At 39.5% G+C, this 21,460-nt stretch overlaps 1 protein-coding gene across 4 annotated transcripts in view; it reads left to right on the top strand.

The window, feature by feature from the left end:
- Nucleotides 1-1,062: 1,062 nt before the first annotated feature.
- The window catches only part of ENTPD1 (ectonucleoside triphosphate diphosphohydrolase 1), a 97,439-nt gene continuing 77,041 nt past the window's right edge, over nucleotides 1,063-21,460 (top strand). Inside the window, exon 1 of one of the 4 annotated variants that reach the window (XM_078077316.1) lies at nucleotides 1,063-1,182. Coding sequence is in view for 1 of the 4 variants with exons in the window: in XM_036111652.2 (XP_035967545.1) it covers nucleotides 1,167-1,182 (16 nt within the window). In the remaining 3 variants the exon portion in view is untranslated. Of the gene's footprint in view, nucleotides 1,183-1,548; nucleotides 1,569-1,915; nucleotides 2,236-21,460 lie in introns of those variants that run through there. The other 3 variants (XM_036111652.2, XM_078077317.1, XM_036111653.2) reach the window with 3 other exon arrangements.

Here is a 21,460-nt window from a genome sequence, read left to right as displayed (position 1 = left end):
AAAAGCATGAAGTAAGAATCAGAAAACCATATCTACACCCCTGCTTTGCTGCTATTTATTCATTAATTCAAACATTTATTGAGAGCCTACACAGTGGAGCAACTGTATTAGGTGCTGGGGAGCATGATAGCAAATAAGAGAGACCATGGTCCTCCCTGCTGGCACTCTCTTTCTCTCTCTCTGTGAACATGAGCAGATGGCTTAACTTTTCCTCGCCTCTAACCTTGGTTAGACTAGATGTCTGTGTCTCTTCCCAAATCTAAAATGCTAAGGTTTGTTATAGCTTCGTGGAGGGAGAATCTGCCCAAGGGGCCTTGGGTCTTGAGTACTTACCTTCCTCTGGGAGGATTAGGTCTTGTCCCAATTTCAAAATAACATCGAATATACACAGTTTGAAAATGTTTTGGTCAGCCTCTCATCTGCATTTGGGTCATCTTGGCAAAGCCTGGGTGTGGCAATTCATGTTCATTAAGACTTCAGAGGTAGGAGGTTAAAGTTCGGGAAAGGTGGACGACTTGCATCAGCACAGCTGGATAGCTGTTCCCAGCGAGCAGCCTCCTCTGCCTTTCCGCCAATAATGCAGCTCCTCCTGCCACAGCGCCCATCCGTGACAGGACCTGTTGCTCTTCTGGTCTAAATGAGCCTCGAAAAGGGATTGCTCATCAGAGGACCAGAGGGAATCGGCTTTCAGGGGCGGGAAGGACTGTTCTTGAGTCCCACAGTTTTTCCAGTGAGTATCAGGAAACAAGCTTCTTGTTATCTGGTCTCAAAACTGCAATAAATAAATAGCTTTTTTTTTCCTTTTTTTTTCTTGCAGCCAAGATACATATCTCAAGGAGAAAAATGATTTCTGTAGCAAAGAGAGAGGGAAAGAGACATACTTGAACATACATTGCTTTAAGAATTACAACCGGGCAACTCTTCGTGGTCTTTAGGGAAATGAGCAGCTGGACTCAGCCAATCTCTTCTTTCGAGTCGAGTCAATGAAAGAGACATAGGGTTTGAGGTTCCTTCCGAAACGGGGCCGGCTAATTTAGCCCCTCCCATGAGCCCGAGGGTCTGTTATATCTCGGTTCCTTGAGTACCTCTCTCACTGAGACCGACCACAGCAAGCAGAGGCTGAAAAAAATAAAGAGCAAAGAGGAAGAAAACAAAAGCTGCCAATTATGGAAGATAGAAAGGGTAAGAGCAAATTGATTTGATCTAAATCCTTAAGGACAACAAAAACAAAAAAAAAAGAGAAAAAAAAAAAAGCCAAAAAACAAAACTCCCGAAAAGCCCAGACCAAAAGCAAGTACTTGAAAGAGCAAGAGGGATAAATCCCCAAATGAACTTTCCCACCCTCTCCTTCTGAGAGGAGGCAGAGAAAGAACTTTGGGAAACTTTTTAGGAAGCAAAGCCGGGGGGTTTTAGTCAAGGGTGGCTCTTGAGCAAGCTGGAGGGGCTCATGCATATTCATAATCAATTTGCATTCGGATCTGGTGTTTTAGCGGCAAATGACTTCTTCCGTCCCTTTGCAGTTTAAGAAGGAGCTGCCTCATTTATAGTCCAGAGTCATCTTGCTTCGGGTCTGTACCTCAGTGAGTTTGCTTGAAGATGCTGGGCTCTGTGTGTAGGAGATTTGTTTTGTTCTCGAATTTCCTGCATGCTTTCCTGTTGTGAAATTAGCAAAGGCTTCTCGGCCAGGAGTTAGATAGAGAAGTTAATGTGGCAAGAGGCTGTCATAACAGGACCCCGGAGTATGTCCTGCAAAAGACTGAATGTTTCTTGGATTGTGTGGGCGGGGGGGGTGGGGGGGGGCAAGTGAAGGGTTGGAGGGATGAACAGTTTTATCTTGAAAAAGCAAGGCATATCTGAGTGACTATATTTAGATTTTGTCTAAAAACTGTAAGAGCAGCCTGGTTTTTACAGATGGTGTGCCGTCTCTGTCTTTTACCTCTTTTGGGCATTTTCTGCCACTGCGGAGAGCCAGCTGCTTGCCAGCCCATGGGAGCCAGGAAGAGTCTCCACAGCAGTGTGGCTGTGTAGGGTTGTAAACCTTCTTCATCATCTCCAATTTCTGATATCCCCACACGTTTTTATCACATAGAATGCAGAGCAATGGGATGAGTAGCCAACAGATTCTTAATAATGATAGCAGTCGTAGCTGTTAATGTTTACTAAGTCTCTACTCTGTGCCGGGAGCTGTTCTAAGCACGTTACCCATATTATTTATTCCTCGCATCGACTTAAGAGGTGAGTGCTATCAGTATCATTCCCATTTTCCAGGTGGTGGAGTTGATATACTGAGCGACTGGCTTGCCTTGGGATCCCACGAGGGTGGTTGGACACAGGGTTTGTGGGCCTTTCTTTCTGTATGCTGCCACACTGTTACTCCACCTGAAGCTCTGGCTACTGCTCTGACACGGTTGATTCTGGGTTTCAAAGCCTTGAAGCTACTGGGGAAATGATACTTACTGAAATCTCAAGTCTGAGAAGGAATTTGTGCTTTGCTGTCGGATCACGTTCATTTTTCTCATTTGGTGCTCACGGCCATTTTCTACGGTAGAGCTCAGCTATTGTTATTTTTACCCTTTTACAAAAGGAAGAGACTTTGGCTAGGAGGGGTTCGGTGACAGTAATCACGCAGACCAGAAATCCCCTGCCTCTGGTTTCTCTTCTAACCTGCAGAGTAAGCCCAGTCATCTCAACTTCTAACCCCACCCCCAGCCACTTTCATTTCCCCAAGTGACCTCGCTCCTTTCCTCCCCCTCAGACTGTTGCATGGCACTTGCCTCTGCCCTGAAGGCCTGTCTGGCCTTCTCCTTCCCCTTCAATCTGGAGCCATGCTGCCTAGGTTTGAATCCCAGCTCCACTACCTACTAACTGTGTGCCTCAGTTTCTTCATCTGTAAAATGAAGAGAATAATAATATCTACTTCATAGGGTTATTATAAGGACTAAATGAGGGATTCATGCAAAATTCTCAGAACAGGGTCTGATGCATAGTGTATGTGCTCAATAAATGTTAGCTGTTGCAATCATTCCTTCAGGCTTCATCTTGGTTGTTAATCCCTGCGTTAAGCTTTCTCCAACCCTTTGAGCCTTAGATTAGCTCCTGTCTTGGATGTTTCTACAACACCTCACTGTTTACTCCTAAACTGTTGCTCATCACACTCATCCACATTCCTGTCGTCTGAATTGCTTCCCCCTTACCCTGACTATAATTTCTTTATCCACCTTCGGATCGGCAGTGTCTAGTGCAACAAATACTTAATAAACTAAGTATTATTATTTTAGTTGATGTTTATCCAAGAATCAGGAGGCTGGTTTCAAAGGGGACCTGTGACTTCTCTGGTTATTGCGGTGCAGGGCACCATGAGCAGCAGTGTCCCACGACACCCTGTATGAGCAGTGCAGGTGCTGGAAGATTTTGAAGACAGTGGAGCTGCAGCTCAGCTTGAAGAGCTATGACTCTTTGAAGGACATACACTTCTCAGGCACCGTCTGGCTTAAGTCTCCTCCCCGCCCAAGTTCTCCATATGTGTTTTGGGGGACCGGCAGCACTGTGATGAGGCCAAGGCTGTGGATATTCCCCACGTGGACATTAAGGTGCTGAAGAAACTCAACAAAAATAAAAAATTAATCAAGAAGCTAGCTAAGAAGTATGATGCCTTTTTTGGCTTCAGAATTTCTGATCAAGAAGATCTCACAAATCCTGGGCCCAGGCCTGAATAAGCCTGGCATGTTCTCTTCCTTGCTGACCCACAATGAGAACATGGTGGCCAAAGTGGATGAAGTAAAGTCCACAATCAAATTCCAGATGAAGAAGGTGCTGTGTCTGGCAGTGGCCATTGGCCTGTGAAGATAACACATGATGAGCTTGTGTACAACATCTGCTTGGCTGTCAATTTCCTGGTGTCATTGCTCAAGAAGAATTGGCAGAGTGTCCGGGCTTTATACATCAAGAGCACCATTGGCAATTCCCAGCATCTGTACTAAGGCACAATTTAATAAATCCTAGTGCTACGAAAACAAACAAATGAGAACTAAAAGGGGACCTATGAATATGTAATAGAGTTCCCACTGGTACGTACTGTTCTTTTATGCACTCTAGTAAGACATCCCTCTAAGTGAATACACTGAGAAACGAGATGCATCCCTTCTCGTGGATGGGCTTCAGAGCTGATGTGGTACCCATGCCAGAGTACCCAGTTCAGCCAGTCCAGCTCTGGCAGAACTTCAGCCCCCACTCCCCATTCAGCCAGGGGCCAAACTGGAGATTTCAGATGCCTCCTAGTACAACCTTGCTATCTCTGAACAGAACATCTGGTTCCAGAAATAGTGCCTCCCCAACCCCATTAAATAGCAACCTTATAGTCTGAGACAATGTACTCTGGTAATAGAAGAAAAACATACACTGCAGAGGTTGGCCCTGGGTAAAATCATAAAGTACATTAAATTTGTTTCCAGCACCCTCCCTTTCCTCTTCCTGGCATACCTTCAAAGCAATTTGACAAATATTGTATGTCTACCATTATGTCCCTATGCCAGATGTGTGGGGTATAAACAGTTTGCTCACAGTCTAGTGAGGAAGACAGATTTATATACAACCAACTCTAATCGAAACCAGACTCTCTGAAATGCTAATAATAACAGCTAACATTGATTATTATGTGCCAGGCATTGTCTCATATAATCTTTACAACAAAGCTGTGATACAGGTTTCTGCTTCTTATAGCTGTGGAGAGAATGACTTGGCCAATGTCACAGAGCTAGTATAGGAAGAGGGAGAATTTATTTTATTTATTCAAGTGTCATTAACATATAGTGTTATATTAGTTTCAGGTGTACAATATAATGATTCAACAATTCTATTTTTTTAAAAGATTTTATTTATTCATTTTTAGGGGAGAGGGGCAGAAGGGGAGGGAGAGGGACAAGCAGACTCTGTGCTAAGTGCAGAGCCTGACATGGGGTTCGATCTCATGACCCTGAGATTGTGACCTGAGCCAAAATCAAGAGTCAGATGCTTAACAGACTAAGCCACCCAGGTGCCCCAACAATTCAACAATTCTGTACATTACTTAGTGCTCATCATAAGTATATTCTTAATCCCCTTCACCTATTTCACCCATCCTCCCACCCACCACCCCTGTGGCAATTACCAGTTTGTTCTTTGTATTTAAGAGTCTATTTTTGTCTCTTTTTCTTTGTTTCTTTGTTTTATTTCTTAAATTCCACATGAGTGAAATCATACGGTGTTTGTCTTTCTCTGACTGACTTATTTCATAGCGTTATACCCTCTGGATCCATCTATGTTGTTACAAACAGCAAGATCTTATTCTTTATTATTTTTTTATGGTTGAGTAGTATTCCATTGAATATATATACCACCTCTTCTTTATTTATTTTATTTTTTTAAGTAAGCTCCACACCCAGTGCAGGACTTGAACTCACAACTCTGAGATCAAGAGTTGCATGCTTCACCAACTGAGCCAGCCAGGTGCCCCTACCACCTCTTCTTTATCCATTCATCTATCAGTGGATGCTTGGGTTGCTTCCGTATCTTGGCTTCTGTAAATAATGCTACAGTAAATTTAAGGGGGCATATACTTTTTAAATTAGTTTTTTTGTTTCCTTTGGGTAAATATTCAGTAGTGGAATTATTAGGTCATATGGTAGTGTTTTTATTTTTTGAGGAAGCTCCATCCTGTTTTCTACATTGGCTGTACCAGCTTGCATTCCCACCAACAGTGCATGAGGATTTCTTTTTCTCTACATCATCCCCAACACTTATTATTTCTTATGTTTTTGGTTTTAGCTAATCTGACAGGTGTGAGGTGGTATCTTATTGTGGTTGTGATTTGCATTTTCCTGATGATGAGTGATTTTGAGCATCTTTTCATGTGTCAATTGGCCGTCTGTATGTCTTTGAAAAAATGCCTATTCATGTCCTCTGTCCATTTTTTAATTGGATTATTTAGGTTTTTTGATGTATAAATTCTTTATATATTTTGGATATTAACCACTTGTCAGATGTGTCATTTGCAAATATCTTCTCCCATTCAGTAGGTTGTCTTTTTGTTTTCTTGATGTGTGGAAAAGCTTTTTATTTTGGTATAGTATCAATAGTTTAATATTGCTTTTGTTTCCTTTGCCAGAGGAGACATATCTAGAAAACTATTTCTAAGGCCGATGTCAAAGAAATTACTGCTTGTGTTTTCTTTTAGGAATTTTATGGGTTCAAGTATCACATGTAGGTCTTCAATGTATTTTGGGTTTATTTTTGTGTATGGTGTAAGGAAGTAGTCTAGTTTCATTCTTTTGCATGTGGCTGTCCAGTTTTCCCAATATCATTTGTTGAAGAGACCGTCTTTTTTCCTTTGGATATTCTTGCCTCCTTTGTCATAGATCAATTGACCATAAAAGTATGGGTTTCTTTCTGGGCTCTCTGTTCTATTCTCTTGATCTATGTATCTATTTTTGTGCCAGTAGCATATTGCTTATAGTACCACAGCTTTGTAGTATATCTTGAAATTTAAGATTGTGATACCTCAGTTTTATTTTTCTTTTTCAAGATTGCTTTGGGTATTTGGAATCTTTTATGGTTTCATACAGATTTTAGGATTGTTTGTTATAGTTCTGTGAAAAATACTTTTGGTGACTGCATTAAATTTGTAAATCTGGGTAGTATGGATGTTTTAACAATATTGGTTCTCCCAATCCATGAGTATGGGATATCTTTCCATTTGTTTGTGTCATCTTCAATTTCTTCCATCAATATTTTATAGTTTTCAGAGTACAGGTTTTTTTGCCTCCTTGGTTAAGTTTATTCCTAGGTATCTTATTCTTTTTGGTGCAATTGTAAATGGGATTGTTTTCTTAATTTCTCTTTACGCTATTTGATTATTAGTGTATAAAAATGCAACAGATATCTGTATATTAATTTTGTATCCTGCAACTAAACTGAATTCATTCATCAATTTTAGTAGTTTTTTGGTAGAGTCTTTAGGGTTTTCTATATATAGTATGATGTCATCTGCAAATAGTGAAAGTTTTTCTTCTTCTTTACCAATTTGGATGCCTTTTATTTCTATTTCTTGTCTGATTGCTGTGGCCAGGACTTCCAGTACTATGTTGAATAAAAGTGATAAGAGTGGACATTTTTGTCTTGTTCCTGATCTTAGAGGAAAAGCTTTCAGTTTTCCACCATTATGATGTTAGCTGTGCTTTATTTTATATATGGCCTTTGTTATGTTGAGGTATGTTTTCTCTAAACCTACTTTGTTGTGTTTTTATCATGAATGGATTTTGTACTTTGTCAAATGCTTTTTCTGGATCCATTGAGATGATCATATGATTTCTATCCTTTCTCTTGTTAATGTGATGTATCATGTTTATTGATTTGCAAATATTGAACCAGTCTTGCATCCCTAAAATAAATTTTGCTTGATTGTGGTGAATGATTTTTTAAATATGTTGTTGGACTTGGTTTGCTAATATTTGTTGAAGACTTTGCATCTATGTTCATCAGAGATATTGGCTTGTAGTTCTCTTTTTTTGTAGTATTTTTATCTGGTTTTGGTATTAGGGTAATACTGGCCTCATAGAATGCATTTGGAATCTTTCCTTCAGCAGAGGGGGAATCTAGACCCACATATTTATGCTGCAAAGCCTGGATTCCTAATGGATAAATTCTCTTACCTCCCTAAGAGCTGTAATAGAAGTCTAAATAAAATGCCATGAGAAACAGAATAGGGAGTGATGATTTCTGGGAAAACTTCTCAAAGGATGGGAACTTCATTTGGACCTAGAAAGATGAGTAGTCTGGTGTGCACAACAATCTCCTTTCAAGTCCCAGCAGTGCTTAAAGACCTTTTCTCTCTCTTTTACCAAAACTACAGCCTATATTTAAGAGTAAAAAGCTCTTTTACCTTTTTTAAGTTCCAAGCAGGGAACCTATTTTCATGTCCATCCTGGAGATTTGAAGGCAGAAGTCCAAAGTGTGGTCTTGAATGTGAGGTTGGGATTACTTGTAATGTAATCAAATAAACCTTTGCAAAGTAATCAGCTGCATATTAAATGATTTCCTTAATCATGATTGTCTTCCATGGTCATTAGGCACATGTGATAAAGAGGTTTTACAAATGATCGTGATTGGTCCTACTTTTACTTGGCCATACCACATTTTAAGAGCATTTTCTTCTTTGTGTTGTCTTATTGGTTGCCTCTGCACTTTAAAACAGTGATTGTGCCTAGGAGCATTGGCATTTAATTCCACCTGCCATGAGGTTGAGCAGTAGTGCTGAGCTCAAGCCTGTGCAGAGTGAAGGTGAGGCCTGGGGAAAATCATACGGTCTGTTCTTTGTGAGTCTTTGGAGGGAGGCTGGAATTGAGGGAAGCTCCTGTGGTAAAGAATCATCAAACCTCTTGATGGTTTGATGGAAGTACAGAAGAGCAGAGGCACTAGCTCTATCTTGGTGAATGAGTATGTGTGTGTTCTAAGGCAGTATTTCTCATACTCTAACGTACATGTGCTACATTGGGGATCTTGTTAAAATGCACATTCTGATCCAGTAGCCCTGGGGTGGGGCTTGAGATCCTGCATTTCTAACAAGCTCCCAGGTGATGGTAATGGTGCCCTCCATAGACCACACTTCAGCTAGCTGTATCATAAGATCACTGCATGCCTTAGTCTCAGGGCTTATTTTGGTACCAATGACCAACCCCTTCCTCCCTCAGTGCCACCTCACCCCCACCAAGCTGCCACTTTGGGTCCCTGCTATATGTCATTGCAGGATCATGGGAAATCGAATTCACTCATTCATTCATTCATTCATTCATTCAGTATATATCCTATAACAGGAAGTTGAGGCCTCCAATTTGCCATAAAAGAAAGAAGTCTGAATCTTTATTGCACACAAACTATTATTACACAAAAAGGCCCTGTGTTGGAGTTCCTAAACATCTCCCACCTTTTCTCCATGGATCCAAGTTTCCCTAAGCTGCTTTCATTCCTTGCCTTCAACCTGAGAAGTATCGGAGCAGAACATTTGGCTGTCTTTAGAACCCTTTGCTGGGTGTTTGGAGTGCCAGGGACCTGGGGTAGGACTCAGGGCTCTGAGACTGGGAACAGCGTGCCTGGGCATTGTCTCCACTCTATAGAAGTGAGGTAGGAATGACTCCAGGTGCAAAGGGAGGAAGTGGGTGCAGAGAGGACTAATGGAATTCCTTTAGTTTGAAAAATTTAGGGAATATGAGGAAAAAGGAAGCTGGTGGAGAAAAGAAGGCAGAGAGTTTGTGTAACATGCTTCCATGTTGCCAAGTTACTTTCCCTAAGGGTAGACCCTTCCTGCTCCTGCAAGCAGTTCCTGTTAAGCATTCCTGACAGCTTCCATGTTTTTTTTTTTTAAATAATCTTATCTACTTTTATGTTGTTTTAATTTGTATTTCTTTAATTACCAGTAAATTCAACATTTTTCACATAATATATGCTTCTTATTTTGTATACTATTTCTATCCTTTGCCCATTTATTACTTATTTGGATTTTATGTTTTCAAATTAATTTATGTGAGTTCTTCATCAAATAAAGATACTCAAGTTTTTCTGCCATATCCACAGCAGTTTTTCTGAATCTTCCCTTAGTGTCTTTTATACAAAGACTTATAGCTATAAATAGATCCAATATACTTTTATCTGTGGTCCTGTGGTTTGGTTTTCAAAGTAATTTAATATTGTGTTTTTATTGTCTCTTTAATGCAGGATAATATATACTTTTTTAGTTTCAAGTGATTTTTTTTTTTGTTTAAACCATTAATTTTAATTGATCTTTCATTTTATTTCACAATGGTTAGAGAATATGGCTTTATAATCTCTGAGATTTCTTGTGCTTAAGCATGTAGTGAAGTTTTATAAATCTATGAATACTTATAAAGAAGATATATTCTGTTTTTAAGATATAAAAATGAGTATTTACAAGTCTATCCAGCCATTTCAATCATATGGCAATCTCTCCCCAACTATAATTTTCTGCTATGTGAAATTATAGTCTATATCCATTATTTTCAGTTCAAGGGGGAAAAAATGTGATGTGAGTCATTTTTATTGTAGCTTATTAGAAAAGTGGGGGCTGGATGGAAAGTTGGGAATACGGAAGGAAGGTAAAGTAGATGCAGAGAAGGAGTAATGCAGTGTTGGGAAAGAGAAGGAAGGTGAGAGGAAGTTCTCAGATGGCTTCTGAGGCAGCTGAGCCTTGCGTGGCGACCTAACTTTAGGAAGTACAGAATGGGTGTGAGAATTACCAAGCCTTTCCCTTCCAACTAACGATGGCAGGCCCCAGGAGGCCGGAACCAGGCCCTGGGTCTGGTTGGCAGGATTTAAGAGGTGGGGTCAGAATCGCTGAACCATAAATTGAAACAGTATTGCTTAAGTGGATAAAGACTCAGACACATACACAAAAAGACATCTGAAGCAATGTGTCATCAGCAAAATAATTCTTTTAGGCTTTATGCTGAAAAGGCAGGGTAGGGAGTACCTGAACACCCTGGTTCCCAGTGAACAGGGTTAGTTAACAGAAATTAATAGTGCAGTACTCACATTTTCTAATTTAAGCTATGTAAAAACGTTGTTGATACCATCTTTTGCTTAATGTCTTCTTTTTATTGCTTTATTTTGGTGAACTTAGAAAGATTTCTTTCATAGAAATAGAGCTTTTTCATAGATTTACTTTCTTTTTCTTCTTTTTTGGTCAATATAGTAACTAAGGTAGGCTGCAAGATTACAGCTCCTAATCCCTAGAATTCATGTATGTTATCTTATATTGAAAAAAAGTCTTTGCAGATGTGATTACCTTAAGGATCTTGAACTGGGGTGGGGGGCGCCTGGGTGGCTCAGTCTGTTAAGCATCTGTCTTCGGCTCAGGTCATGATCCCAGGGTTCTGGGATCGAATCCTGCATCGGGCTTCCTGCTCAGTGGGAAGTCTGCTTCTCCCTCTGCCCCTCCACCTGCTTGTACTCTCTCTCTCTCACAAAAATAAATAAATAAAATATTTTTTAAAAAAAGGATCTTGGGGTGCCTGGGTGGCTCAGTTGTTAAGCGTCTGCCTTCGGCTCAGGTCATGATCCCAGGGTCCTGGGATCGAGCCCTACATTGGGCTCCCTGCTCAGGGGGGAGCCTGCTTCTCCCTCTCCCTCTGCCTCTGCCTGCCACTCTGCCTACTTGTGCTCTCTCTCTCTGTATCAAATAAATAAATAAAATCTTTTTTAAAAAAAAAGGATCTTGAATTGGGGAGATTATCCTGGATTATCCAGATGGGCCCTAAATGCAATCACAAATGTCCTTGTAAGAGGGAGGGAGTGGGAGATTTGACATAGAAGGCAATGTAACCACTGAAGCAAGATGCTACTCTGCTGGCTTTGAATATGGGGGAGGGGGCCACAAGCCAAGGAATGCATGGAATGTAGTTTGGAAAAAGATGGAAAAGAAAGAGCGGCCCTGCCAACACCTTGATTTCAGCCCAGTGAAACAGAGTTCAGACTTTGGACCTGTAGAACTGTAATAAGAGAGTAAATGAGTATTTTGCTTTAAGCCACCAAGTTTGTGGTAACTTGTTATGGCAGCCATAGGAAACTAATGCATTAACTTTTTAATAAATGGAAGTGGTGGTGGCTTTAGTTAGTTTATCTACAGGTTTAGTGTGTATTGGGCCACCTCCTGCTCTTACAGATGTTAACTCAGTTCTCAAATAAGTGTTTGAAATTGGTACTGTTTACTCTCCCTATCTTACAAATGAGAAACTGAAGAATGAGTAGTTAAGTCACTTACCTAAAGTCTCTCCATTAGTAAGTGTTGAAGTTGAGATTTGAGCCCGTAGTTGTTGATCCTATTATTATTTTGAGATATAATTCATATACTACATAATTCACCCATTTAAAATCTACTTTTCGGTGGTTTTTTTAGTATATTCACAGAATGGTGCAGTCATCACCTCAATCAATTTTAGAACATTTTATCACCCCAAAAAGAAACCCTATATCCATTAGCAGTCACGTCTATTTCCTCTCTATGCACCCTTTCTTCTTCACAGCCCTTGGCAAACACCAATCTACTTTCTGCTATAGTTTTGCCTATTCTCAACATTTCATATCACATATTCCACGGTGTGGATAAACTACATTTTATCCATTCATCAGTTGATAGATATGTGGGGTGTTTCTACTTTTTGACATTATGAATAATGCTGCTCTGAGCATTCATGTATAAGTTTTTGTGTGGACCTATGTTCTTAATTTCTCTTGGATATATACCTAGAAATGGAATTGCTGGGTCATGTGTCTATGCTTAACCATTTGAGGAACTGCCAGACTGCTTCTCAAAGTAGCTGCATCATTTTACATTTCCACCAGCAGTGTATAACCATCCTTACCTAAACCTTTTATAATTGATCTTTGATTATAGTTATCCCATTGAGTGTGAAGTGGTATCTCGTGGCTTAGATTTGCATTTCCTTGATGGCTATTGATTTGAACATCTATTCATGTGTTTAATGGCTATTTGTGTATCTTCTTTGGGGAAGAAACCTTTGCCTAATCCAAAGTCATGAAGACTTGCACTTATGTTTTTTTCAAACAGTTTTGTAGTTTCAGCCCTCACATTTAGGTCTTTGATCCATTTTGAGTAATTTTTGTATGTGCTGTGAGGTAGGGGCCTAACTTCATGTGAATATCCAGTTGTCCCAGCACCATTTGTTGGAAAGACTGTTCTTTTCCTCAGTGAATTTTCTTGGCATCCTTGTTGAAAATCAATTGACTATAAATGTGAGGACTCTCAGCTTTATTCTGTTGATCTGTATGTCTATCTCTGTGTCAGTTCCACACTGTCTTGATTACTATAACTTCGAAGTAAGTTTTGAAATCAGAAAGTGTGAGTCTTTCAATTCTGTTTCTTTTTCAAGATTGTTTTTACTATTTTGGGTCCCTTGAATTTCCTTATGAATTTTAGGATCAGCTTGTCAATTTCTGCAAAGAACTCAGCTGGAATTTTCATTTTGTTTTCCATGTATCCTCTTTTAAAATCCAAGTTGAGTCTGTTTTCATGTAGGAATTTAAATATATTAGTTCACATTTATTTTACTTGCCATTCTTGTTTTATTCTCCCTGGTATTTAATGTTTTCTCATATTATGCTTTTTGCTATACAGACTCTGCACTTCTGCTTTATTTGTTTTTATCTATATTTCTACAAAGCTGTGGATAACAGGCATCTTATTTTTATTTTTATCTGTGGCTATCTTAAAAGAAAAATATTCCTGAGCTTAAGTTTATCTTCATATCAAAGTAAAAACAAGAGTAATTTTGACTGTGTCATGAAAGATAAGAATTTAAGAGCTTTTGCTTCCCTGGGTCCTCCTTTCTTATTTTAATTATTTAATCTGATAATATTATTAATTCCAATATTGAAAACTCTATTAGTCATTTATTTCATATATTTTTCCTTTTTATTTAGATATTAATAATTATACTCATCCCTCCATGAATTTAATTGGTTTCAATATAGTTTTTTTCTCACTATGCCTTTAAATCCCATCCTTGAGTTCTTAATTTTGCTTCCCTTCACAATCTAGTATGCATACCAAAGTAATTTTTTAGAAAGGGCAATTGTGTGGTAGGAGAGTGACAACTTGTCTAAATATAGAAATCTTATCCCCCTCAAGTAATTGGAGATATTCTTCCATTGTCTTGAGATGTTCTGATGCTGAAAAGAAGTTTGGACAAACAGGACAGCTGTTTTTCAGCCCAAACTTTTTTCTGTTCTCTATTCCTGACATTTATACTTCTTACAATAAGACAACTGAGTATAGACTTCCTTTCATAGATTTTTGCCTAGCATATGGTAAACCCTCTTGATTTCCAAATTCAAGACCTCTTTAGGAGCAAGAAAGATTTCTCTTGTCATAACTCTGATCAGTGTTCCTGCTTTGTTTATCTTTTCCTTCAGGGACGTATTATTTGGATCTCTAATCTCTGAACACCATCTACCTTTCCCTCCTCCCCCCTTCATTTGTTTTTCTTTGTATTCTGAGAATATTTTCCTAAGACTGTGTTCTACATCACTGATTCAATTTTCCTTAATTATCTCCAATATAAACTTTCATTCAGCTGCAATATTTTTGGTTACCATGAAATCTTTTATCTTAGTCTGTTCTCTTCTCATAGCAACATCCTCTTGTATCCAACTAAAAAAATAAACAAAGAGAATTTCTTTCTCTTTCCTGCATCATATCTATTTTAGAGACAAGCTTTTCCTTCATTAGTCTTTCTATTTTACTGCAAAATTTATTTAACCTGAGGCCTTACCCTTAAAAAAAAAGAGATTCCTTTTGTATGTGTGTACAAATGAATGTGTGTATTTTTCACTTTATTCTAAAAAGAATTTAAAGAAGTGTTAGGGGAAATTCATCCTAGTCCAATGTTAGAGATGATTGGAATGCATGGTCTACCCTTGGCTTTCCCTCAGATTCCCTTTGGATCCTGGAAGAATGCAGTCACCAAGTGTTAGATCCCCTTCTATGTGTGGGATGACATTTTAATCCTCTAGCCAAAATAACCTCACTCAGATCCAGGGAAGAAGGCAAAAGTCCTGTTGCCATATAGTCATGTTTGAGAGGATAGTCTACAGTTGTCAGAATTCTCCCAATATTGTTGTCCAGAGGCATAAAGACATCCAGGAAGGACCCGTCTCAAGACCCATTTTCTTGCTTTTGTCCCTTCCCCACTGAGAGCAAATTTATGTTGAGCTGGAGAGTGAGCTGAGTAATGCATTTTTATGGAGATCAATTCTAAGGTCTCTTTATATTCATGATAGACACATGGCTGCCAACTCACAGATGCAAAAGCAAACTCAAACAAACAAAACAAAGCAAGACAAAACAACACACCTGGGGCTTCCCAAAGAATTCCCTCCCCCCGCCCCACCTCTCCCATCACACCCTGCTGTTCTTCTCCCATAATGCTCATTTTTTTGTTTCCAAGTTAATGGGTGTTGGGAGGGCCAACTAAGGCCTCTGCTTACTTGCCCCTGGTTATGCTGCCATGTGTCAGAAGAGATGATCCTGGCCATTAGTGTCATGTCTTTTTTTTTTTTTTTTAAGATTTTATTTATTTATTTGAGAGAGAGAGAGCACAGGCAGGGGTGGAGTGGGAGATGGAGAAACAGGCTTCCCGCTGAGCAGGGAGCGCAATGCAGGGCTGGATCCCAGGAACCTGGGATCATGACCTGAGCTGAAAGCAGATGCTTTAACCAACTGAGCCACCCAGACATCCCCATTAGTGTCATGTCTTAATTCTAATGCATTCGCATTTCATTTGGGGGAAAAGACCCATTTCTTTAGGGAATAGAGATTTTCACAAGAATGTGGTGAAATGTATTTTCACTTATGCTACCATCATGCTCAGTGGCCATAAGACTTGGCTTTGTGAGATCACCCTGACAGCAGTCTAGGGAATGAACCAAGAAGCTGGTGAGCAATGGGGGGAGACTAGTACTGGTTTTCTGCAGTAGTTTAGTAGGTGAGAGATGATGGGGATTTGCACTAAGGCATTGATGGTGCAAGGTGTGGGGGCAGGGGAAGGATAGGAGGAGCTGGATTTAGACAATATTTCTGAGGTAGAGTCTGAAGTAGAGGGCTAGGTGGTTTTTTGGGAGAAAAGGGAGATATCAAGAGTTATCCTAAAGTTTAGATTTGAATAATTGGGTTAATAAATGTTTATAAAGTAAGGCTGGGAAGGGGGCGGGAAGGAGAGTAGATTTGGCAGGGGAAGAGAGAGATAACAAGTTCATCCTGGCACGTGCTAAACATGAGATGTTAATGACATCAAGGCAGACATATTCTGTTGGTTGCTAGAAATTTGGATCTAGAGTTTGGAGAGGTCTGGCTGAAATCCAGAGATAATGAGAGTTGGAGTTGGAGCATGGAATCAGTGGCTGAAAGTATGGGCATGAATAAATCTCCTGGGAAAATGTCGAGAATGAAAACAGAAGAGGATTAAGAATGGGACCTAAGAAACACCAATATTAACAAAGGGATGGGAAGAGAAAGGATTTAAGAAAAGAGATTCAGAATTTCTTCTGGTATTTGTGCTTACACTGCTAATTTAGATGTTATTCTGTTATTTATTTTGGTAGCTGAGTACTTTGCTTTCTTATATTCCTGCAGGGGTGCCTTCTCCACACCATCCCTGTATATGATACCACAAGTTTTGGTTAAATTAATATCCAATGTTTCCTTTAGCATGACTAGGTAAGTATTGTTTGTGCCTTAGATTTTCTTTCCTATATGATTTTTTTTGTTTTTACTGGCATTAATAAGGCCTCATTTCTTTATCTGCTTAGTTTTCTATGTTTCTATATTACTAGTTCTTTTTTGCAAACCTGTGATATAATTTCTTAGTCAATAATTTTTCTTTTTGTCTTTCTTTTCTTGTCTGTTCTTTTTTTAAAACCTCCTTTCTGTACCTGCTGTCCAATCCCTGTCTAAGGTGGTTGCTCTCCTGGTCTGCTGCATAGCTGTCTTCCTGGGCTTCACCTGACCTTTCTCCTGTGTTGATTCTCCATTTGTACTACATCTCTTCCTTTTCCTTGGTTCACTACCTCATTTGCATGGAGCACATCCTTTGGTAACTTCCTGAGAAAAGGTGCATTGGAGTAAAAATATTGAGGCTTTTGTGTCTTTTGGATTTTTGAGATCTGATGCTATTCTATTCCCAATTATTTGTATGTCACTTGTTACTCCCACCCAGCCTCTGTTTTCTAGGAAGGATTTAGGATTTTTTCTTTATCCCTTAGGTACTAAACATTTATGGTGATGTACTTTGGTGTTTGTTTATTTTCATCTATTGTGTTGGGCACTCAGCCCCTCCCATCTGGCAACTCAGATCCTTCATTTCTGGGAGGTTTTCTCATATGGTTTCTTGGATAATTTCCTTTCCATGGTTTTCTCTGATCTTTCTTTCTGGAAGGTATATTAGTCAGATGTTGTCTCTCTTGTATTAATAATTTTAATTTCTTATGTTTTCTCGCCATACTCTTTGACAGTTGGCTCTATCTTCTAGGATATTTTCTCAACTTTATCTTTCAAATTTCAAAGAAATTTGTTAATTTCTTTTTTTCAGTTATTATAAATGTTTAAATACTAAAAACTTGTTTTTATTTTCTGATGCTTAATTTAAACAAAACTGTACACACTTTTGGTCTCATAGATGCCATATTTTCTCATCTCTATGAGGACAGTAATTGAAGATTTCTTCTCTGTTTCCTCTGGGTTTGTTTGTTTTCATTTCAGTCTTTCCTGTTGAAAGAAGACTTGTCCCACAAATTATTTTTATCTTTACACTATTCTGTCAGGTTGATATTATTATTATCTTCATTTTATGGTTAATGTGTCTTAGAAAGCATATCATTGTTTTATTTTTCTTACAATGGATGTCTGAAAAAGTTATCACAAATCAGCCAAATCCACAGTCCAGCTTCTTGATCAAGTTGCATTCTCTGTTGAATCCTAAAGTCTCTTCTTACCTTCCTATACACCTTCCCCAACCCCCAGAGACAATTGTCTTACATATTAGACAGCTCCATTTGAAAGATTTGCTCTTTTTAAAGTTTAATGGAAATATTTCTTCTTCCCTGCATCTTCCTTCTGCTATTCGCTATTCTGTTCTTCCCTCTGAGCCATAGATATGGACAGTTCTGAATCCCTTTCCATAGGATAGTCCCTCAGATATTTGAAAGGTATTATCATGACTCCTCCATGTCTGCCATTCCCCAACTGAAGAGGCCTTGGCTTTCCCACTGTATTTCACTGTTTTGTCAAGCTCCCATTGGCTAACATTTTTAGAAAGCTTCGGATCAGCTCCTGGCTGTCAAGACCTCACTTTAAGTGTGTTGTCTGTAACTTAATACAGAGTCCAGATGTGCATTGAAAGCCCGAGCCTTGAGTGGGAGTACTGTCACTTTATTAATGTGTCTTGAAGCTTAGGTTTAACCTACAAAGTTTCCGTGCTCTAACATCTTTTCCTAGTAGGCAATAGTTTTGATAAGTTTCACACAAATTTTAATTTCTAGGACTCTGGGCTGCTTACTTCTACTTACTTGCTGCTTTTTTTTTTTTTTAAAGAGAGAGAGAGCATGCGTGAGGGGTGGTGTGGGGAGCACAGAGGGAGAGGGAGAGAGAGAGAATCTCAAGCAGACTCTGTGCTGAGCGCAGAGCCTGATGTAGGGCTTGATCTCACAATCCTGAGATCATGACCTGAGCTGAAATCAGGAGTCGAACACTTAGCCGATTGAGACACCCAGGCATCCCTACTTACTTTTTGATTATGGTTATGGTTGTGTTGTTCTTCTTGGTTACTGCTTTTACTTCTTAGGATCTCCTTTACAAGGCCATTTGCTCTTGACCTTAGATATTAACTCCAAATTGAGGTGGTAAGGTGATATTGAAAAATGGAAAGATCTTGTTAATGTAAAGTACACAAATAAAAACTAACATAGGCATATTGGAAAAGGAAGATACAATGTAAACAGGGGTTTTCTAGGCACCATGTTAACCACTTTGTACACATTACCTCATTTGACCTTTATGACAAACTTATGGTATGAGAAATACTGATTTTCCCATTTTAAAGCTGAGGAAGTGAGGCCAATGCCATATAACTAGGAGGACCAATGGTGTGATGCAGTCCTAGGAACGCCAGACTAAAGGGTGACAGTGCTGTTACCTAGAGAATTGAAGTGCACACATTATATTTTGTGCTAATTATAGCTAATATTATTGAATGGAATTATTTTATATAACCTACTGGGGTGTATTGCATCTTTCTCTTTCTTTTAACAGAGCATACCAAGTATAAAATGTTTTATTTGAGGGGTACCAGGGTGGCTCAGTTAAGTGTCTACCTTCATCTCAGGTCATGATCCCAGGATCTTGGGATTGGGAGCCCATGTCAGGCTCCCTGCTCAGTGGGGAGTCTGCTTCTCCCTCTGCCCCCCCCGCCCCGGCTCATGCTCTCTCTCTCTCTGTCTGAAATAAATAAAATCTTTAAAAATAAATAAATAAATAAATAAATAAATAAATAAAATAAAAAAGTTTTATTTGATACGTCAAGGTGATGACATTGACATTCTGAACATGAATTCTTTTTTTTTTTTTTTAAGACAGAGAGAGAGACAGTGAGAGAGGGAACACAAGCAGGGGGAGTGGGAAAGGGAGAAGCAGGCTTCCCGCCAACCAGGGGGCTCGATGCGGGGCTCGATCCCAGGACCTTGGGATCATGACCTGAGCCAAAGGCAGACGCTTAATGACTGAGCCACCCAGGCTCCCCATCTGAACATTAATTCTTATGGTTCTTTAAGAGCAGGGATTAGGTATTATTCATATTTATATATCCAGTATCAAGCACATTCCAGACAATTGTTACTCAAATCAGTGCAAGTATGAATATATGAATGAGTACATAATGAATGAATGAAATTATAAAATAGCAGTGACTATTAAAGTTTTTAGGCCTATTAAACTTTTTAGACCTGTTTGCCCCTATACTAAATCTTCAACAGACTGCTTTGCTTTATGAGCTCATATGTTTGCTCTTTGTAATATTTTTCATTCCTCATAGTCAGTGTACTAAATGGAACATCCATAGATACGAGATGTGCCTGAAGCTCTTTGTAGATGGGGGAGAGTAAAAGGACGTTGCCCTAGGTAGTCCAGATCATTGTGTCCAAGCGAGACAAATAAACTCATGTTTGATCCAGGCCATGGTTATATTCAAGGGCTTTGATCCAAGGTGTGGGGTCCAGCTGCAGGGGCATCTGAGAAGTACATTCTTGGTCTGTTGCCAAGTCATTGGGCAGGAGGTCTGCCTGAGAGTCACTAGAAACTGAATTCAGATCCTACATGAGAGGAGTGGACTGAAACCAGTAAAGGAAGTCAGCCTCCTACCAATTTGGTCAACATTTGTGGTCTGACTCTAGTCCTAGAGTGGAGATGAAACAAGGACCAGGACTTGGGTAGCTAGACAGACTCTTATATACTCTGGGATGGATTTAGCTAAGGAGGTTTTCCCAGATTCTCCCAAAGTGGGGGTTAAATTCCTTCCAGGACACTTGACCCAAGGCATGGAAGCAATCATAGATTTTCAGATGCTCTCCCATTAGGGTGAAGAAGTTTCTAATATACTGCAGGAATTAGGTAGAGTTGATCCTCAGGAGATAAACCTATTATGTCTTCACCAGAGCAGGGCAAAGCTGGATAGGCACAGAGAGGGACAAATTGCTGATGGAAGTTCTATGAGTAGGAGTTTCTTTCTCTCCTTTCAACCTTCTGCCCTCCAATTTAATGTCTCTCTCAAAATACACTGCTCTGGACTGAAGATAATACTGCAGAGCAAGTGCCATGAAGGCATTGATTTGCAGTGGTCCATAAAGGACTTATATTGTGCTAGGCCCCATCCTAAGTGCTTGACTCTCACTATCTCATTTATCTCTACGATACTTTTTGTCCTCATCAAGCTATAGAGCATTTCCACCACCCCAGAAAAGTTCCCTCAGGATTCAATACTTATTTGTTTACTTTTTGTTGATTCATTGAGTGAAGAACTGGAAATCACCATGGGTGGTACATTCCCTTTCTGCATCACACTGGAAGTAAGATATTGACAAACTGGGTGAGTGGGTATGTCCAGAATGGGAAAGGATTCAGAGATCATGATGTATAAGGAAGCAGTGACATGAATGTGACTGGTACTAATATGGTAGTTCTAAGAAAAATTGGAAACTTGCTCCTGGTCAGTTAGGAAGATTAGCCAAGTATTTTAAGAGACTATCCAATATTGGAGGAAAGGGTTATTAAAGGGCCATTTGGGAGAAGTCCTATGTCTTAGGACAGACAGTCATGAGCAGTGAGGATGTGAAGGAAGGAGTGAGAACTTTCCGTGTTGCCTTAGTGACTACATCCTGCATTAGTTCATCTCAGCTCTTCCTGTTTTCTCTTTTTTTCCCCCCCACAGTCGTTTCATTATTTTATCTATTTATGAATCGATGCTCTAAAGCTCTAAGTCTGTTTTCTTGACTCCTGGTCTTCTGTATTACAAATTCTACTGGTTTCAGGATTCTTGGATGATAGTGCGGATGGTGAGGTGGAGGCATAAAGAATATCTAGGATAAAAAGACACGAGACTGGAAGTAGAAAGCTTGGTTGAATTGGACACCCAGCCACAGACAGGTTGAGCAAGTTCCCTTGCTCTTTAGCCTCAGCTTTCATATACCTGTAAAATGGGATTGTGTGTGTGTGTGTGTGTGTGTGTGTGTGTGTGTGTGTGTGTGTATCCTCTGTGTCCTAGGGAGTTTCTCTGAGGATCAAAAAGAGAGGAGACATAAATCTGTTTGCAAAGTGTTGTTGAGACCATTGAAATGTAAAGTTTTCTATCAC

The sequence above is a fragment of the Halichoerus grypus genome, chromosome 7, assembly GCF_964656455.1.
Source record: "Halichoerus grypus chromosome 7, mHalGry1.hap1.1, whole genome shotgun sequence".
Classification (NCBI taxonomy): domain Eukaryota; kingdom Metazoa; phylum Chordata; class Mammalia; order Carnivora; family Phocidae; genus Halichoerus; species Halichoerus grypus.
The sequence above is the reverse complement of the archived record's forward strand: the minus strand, read 5'-3'. Positions and strand labels throughout refer to the sequence as shown.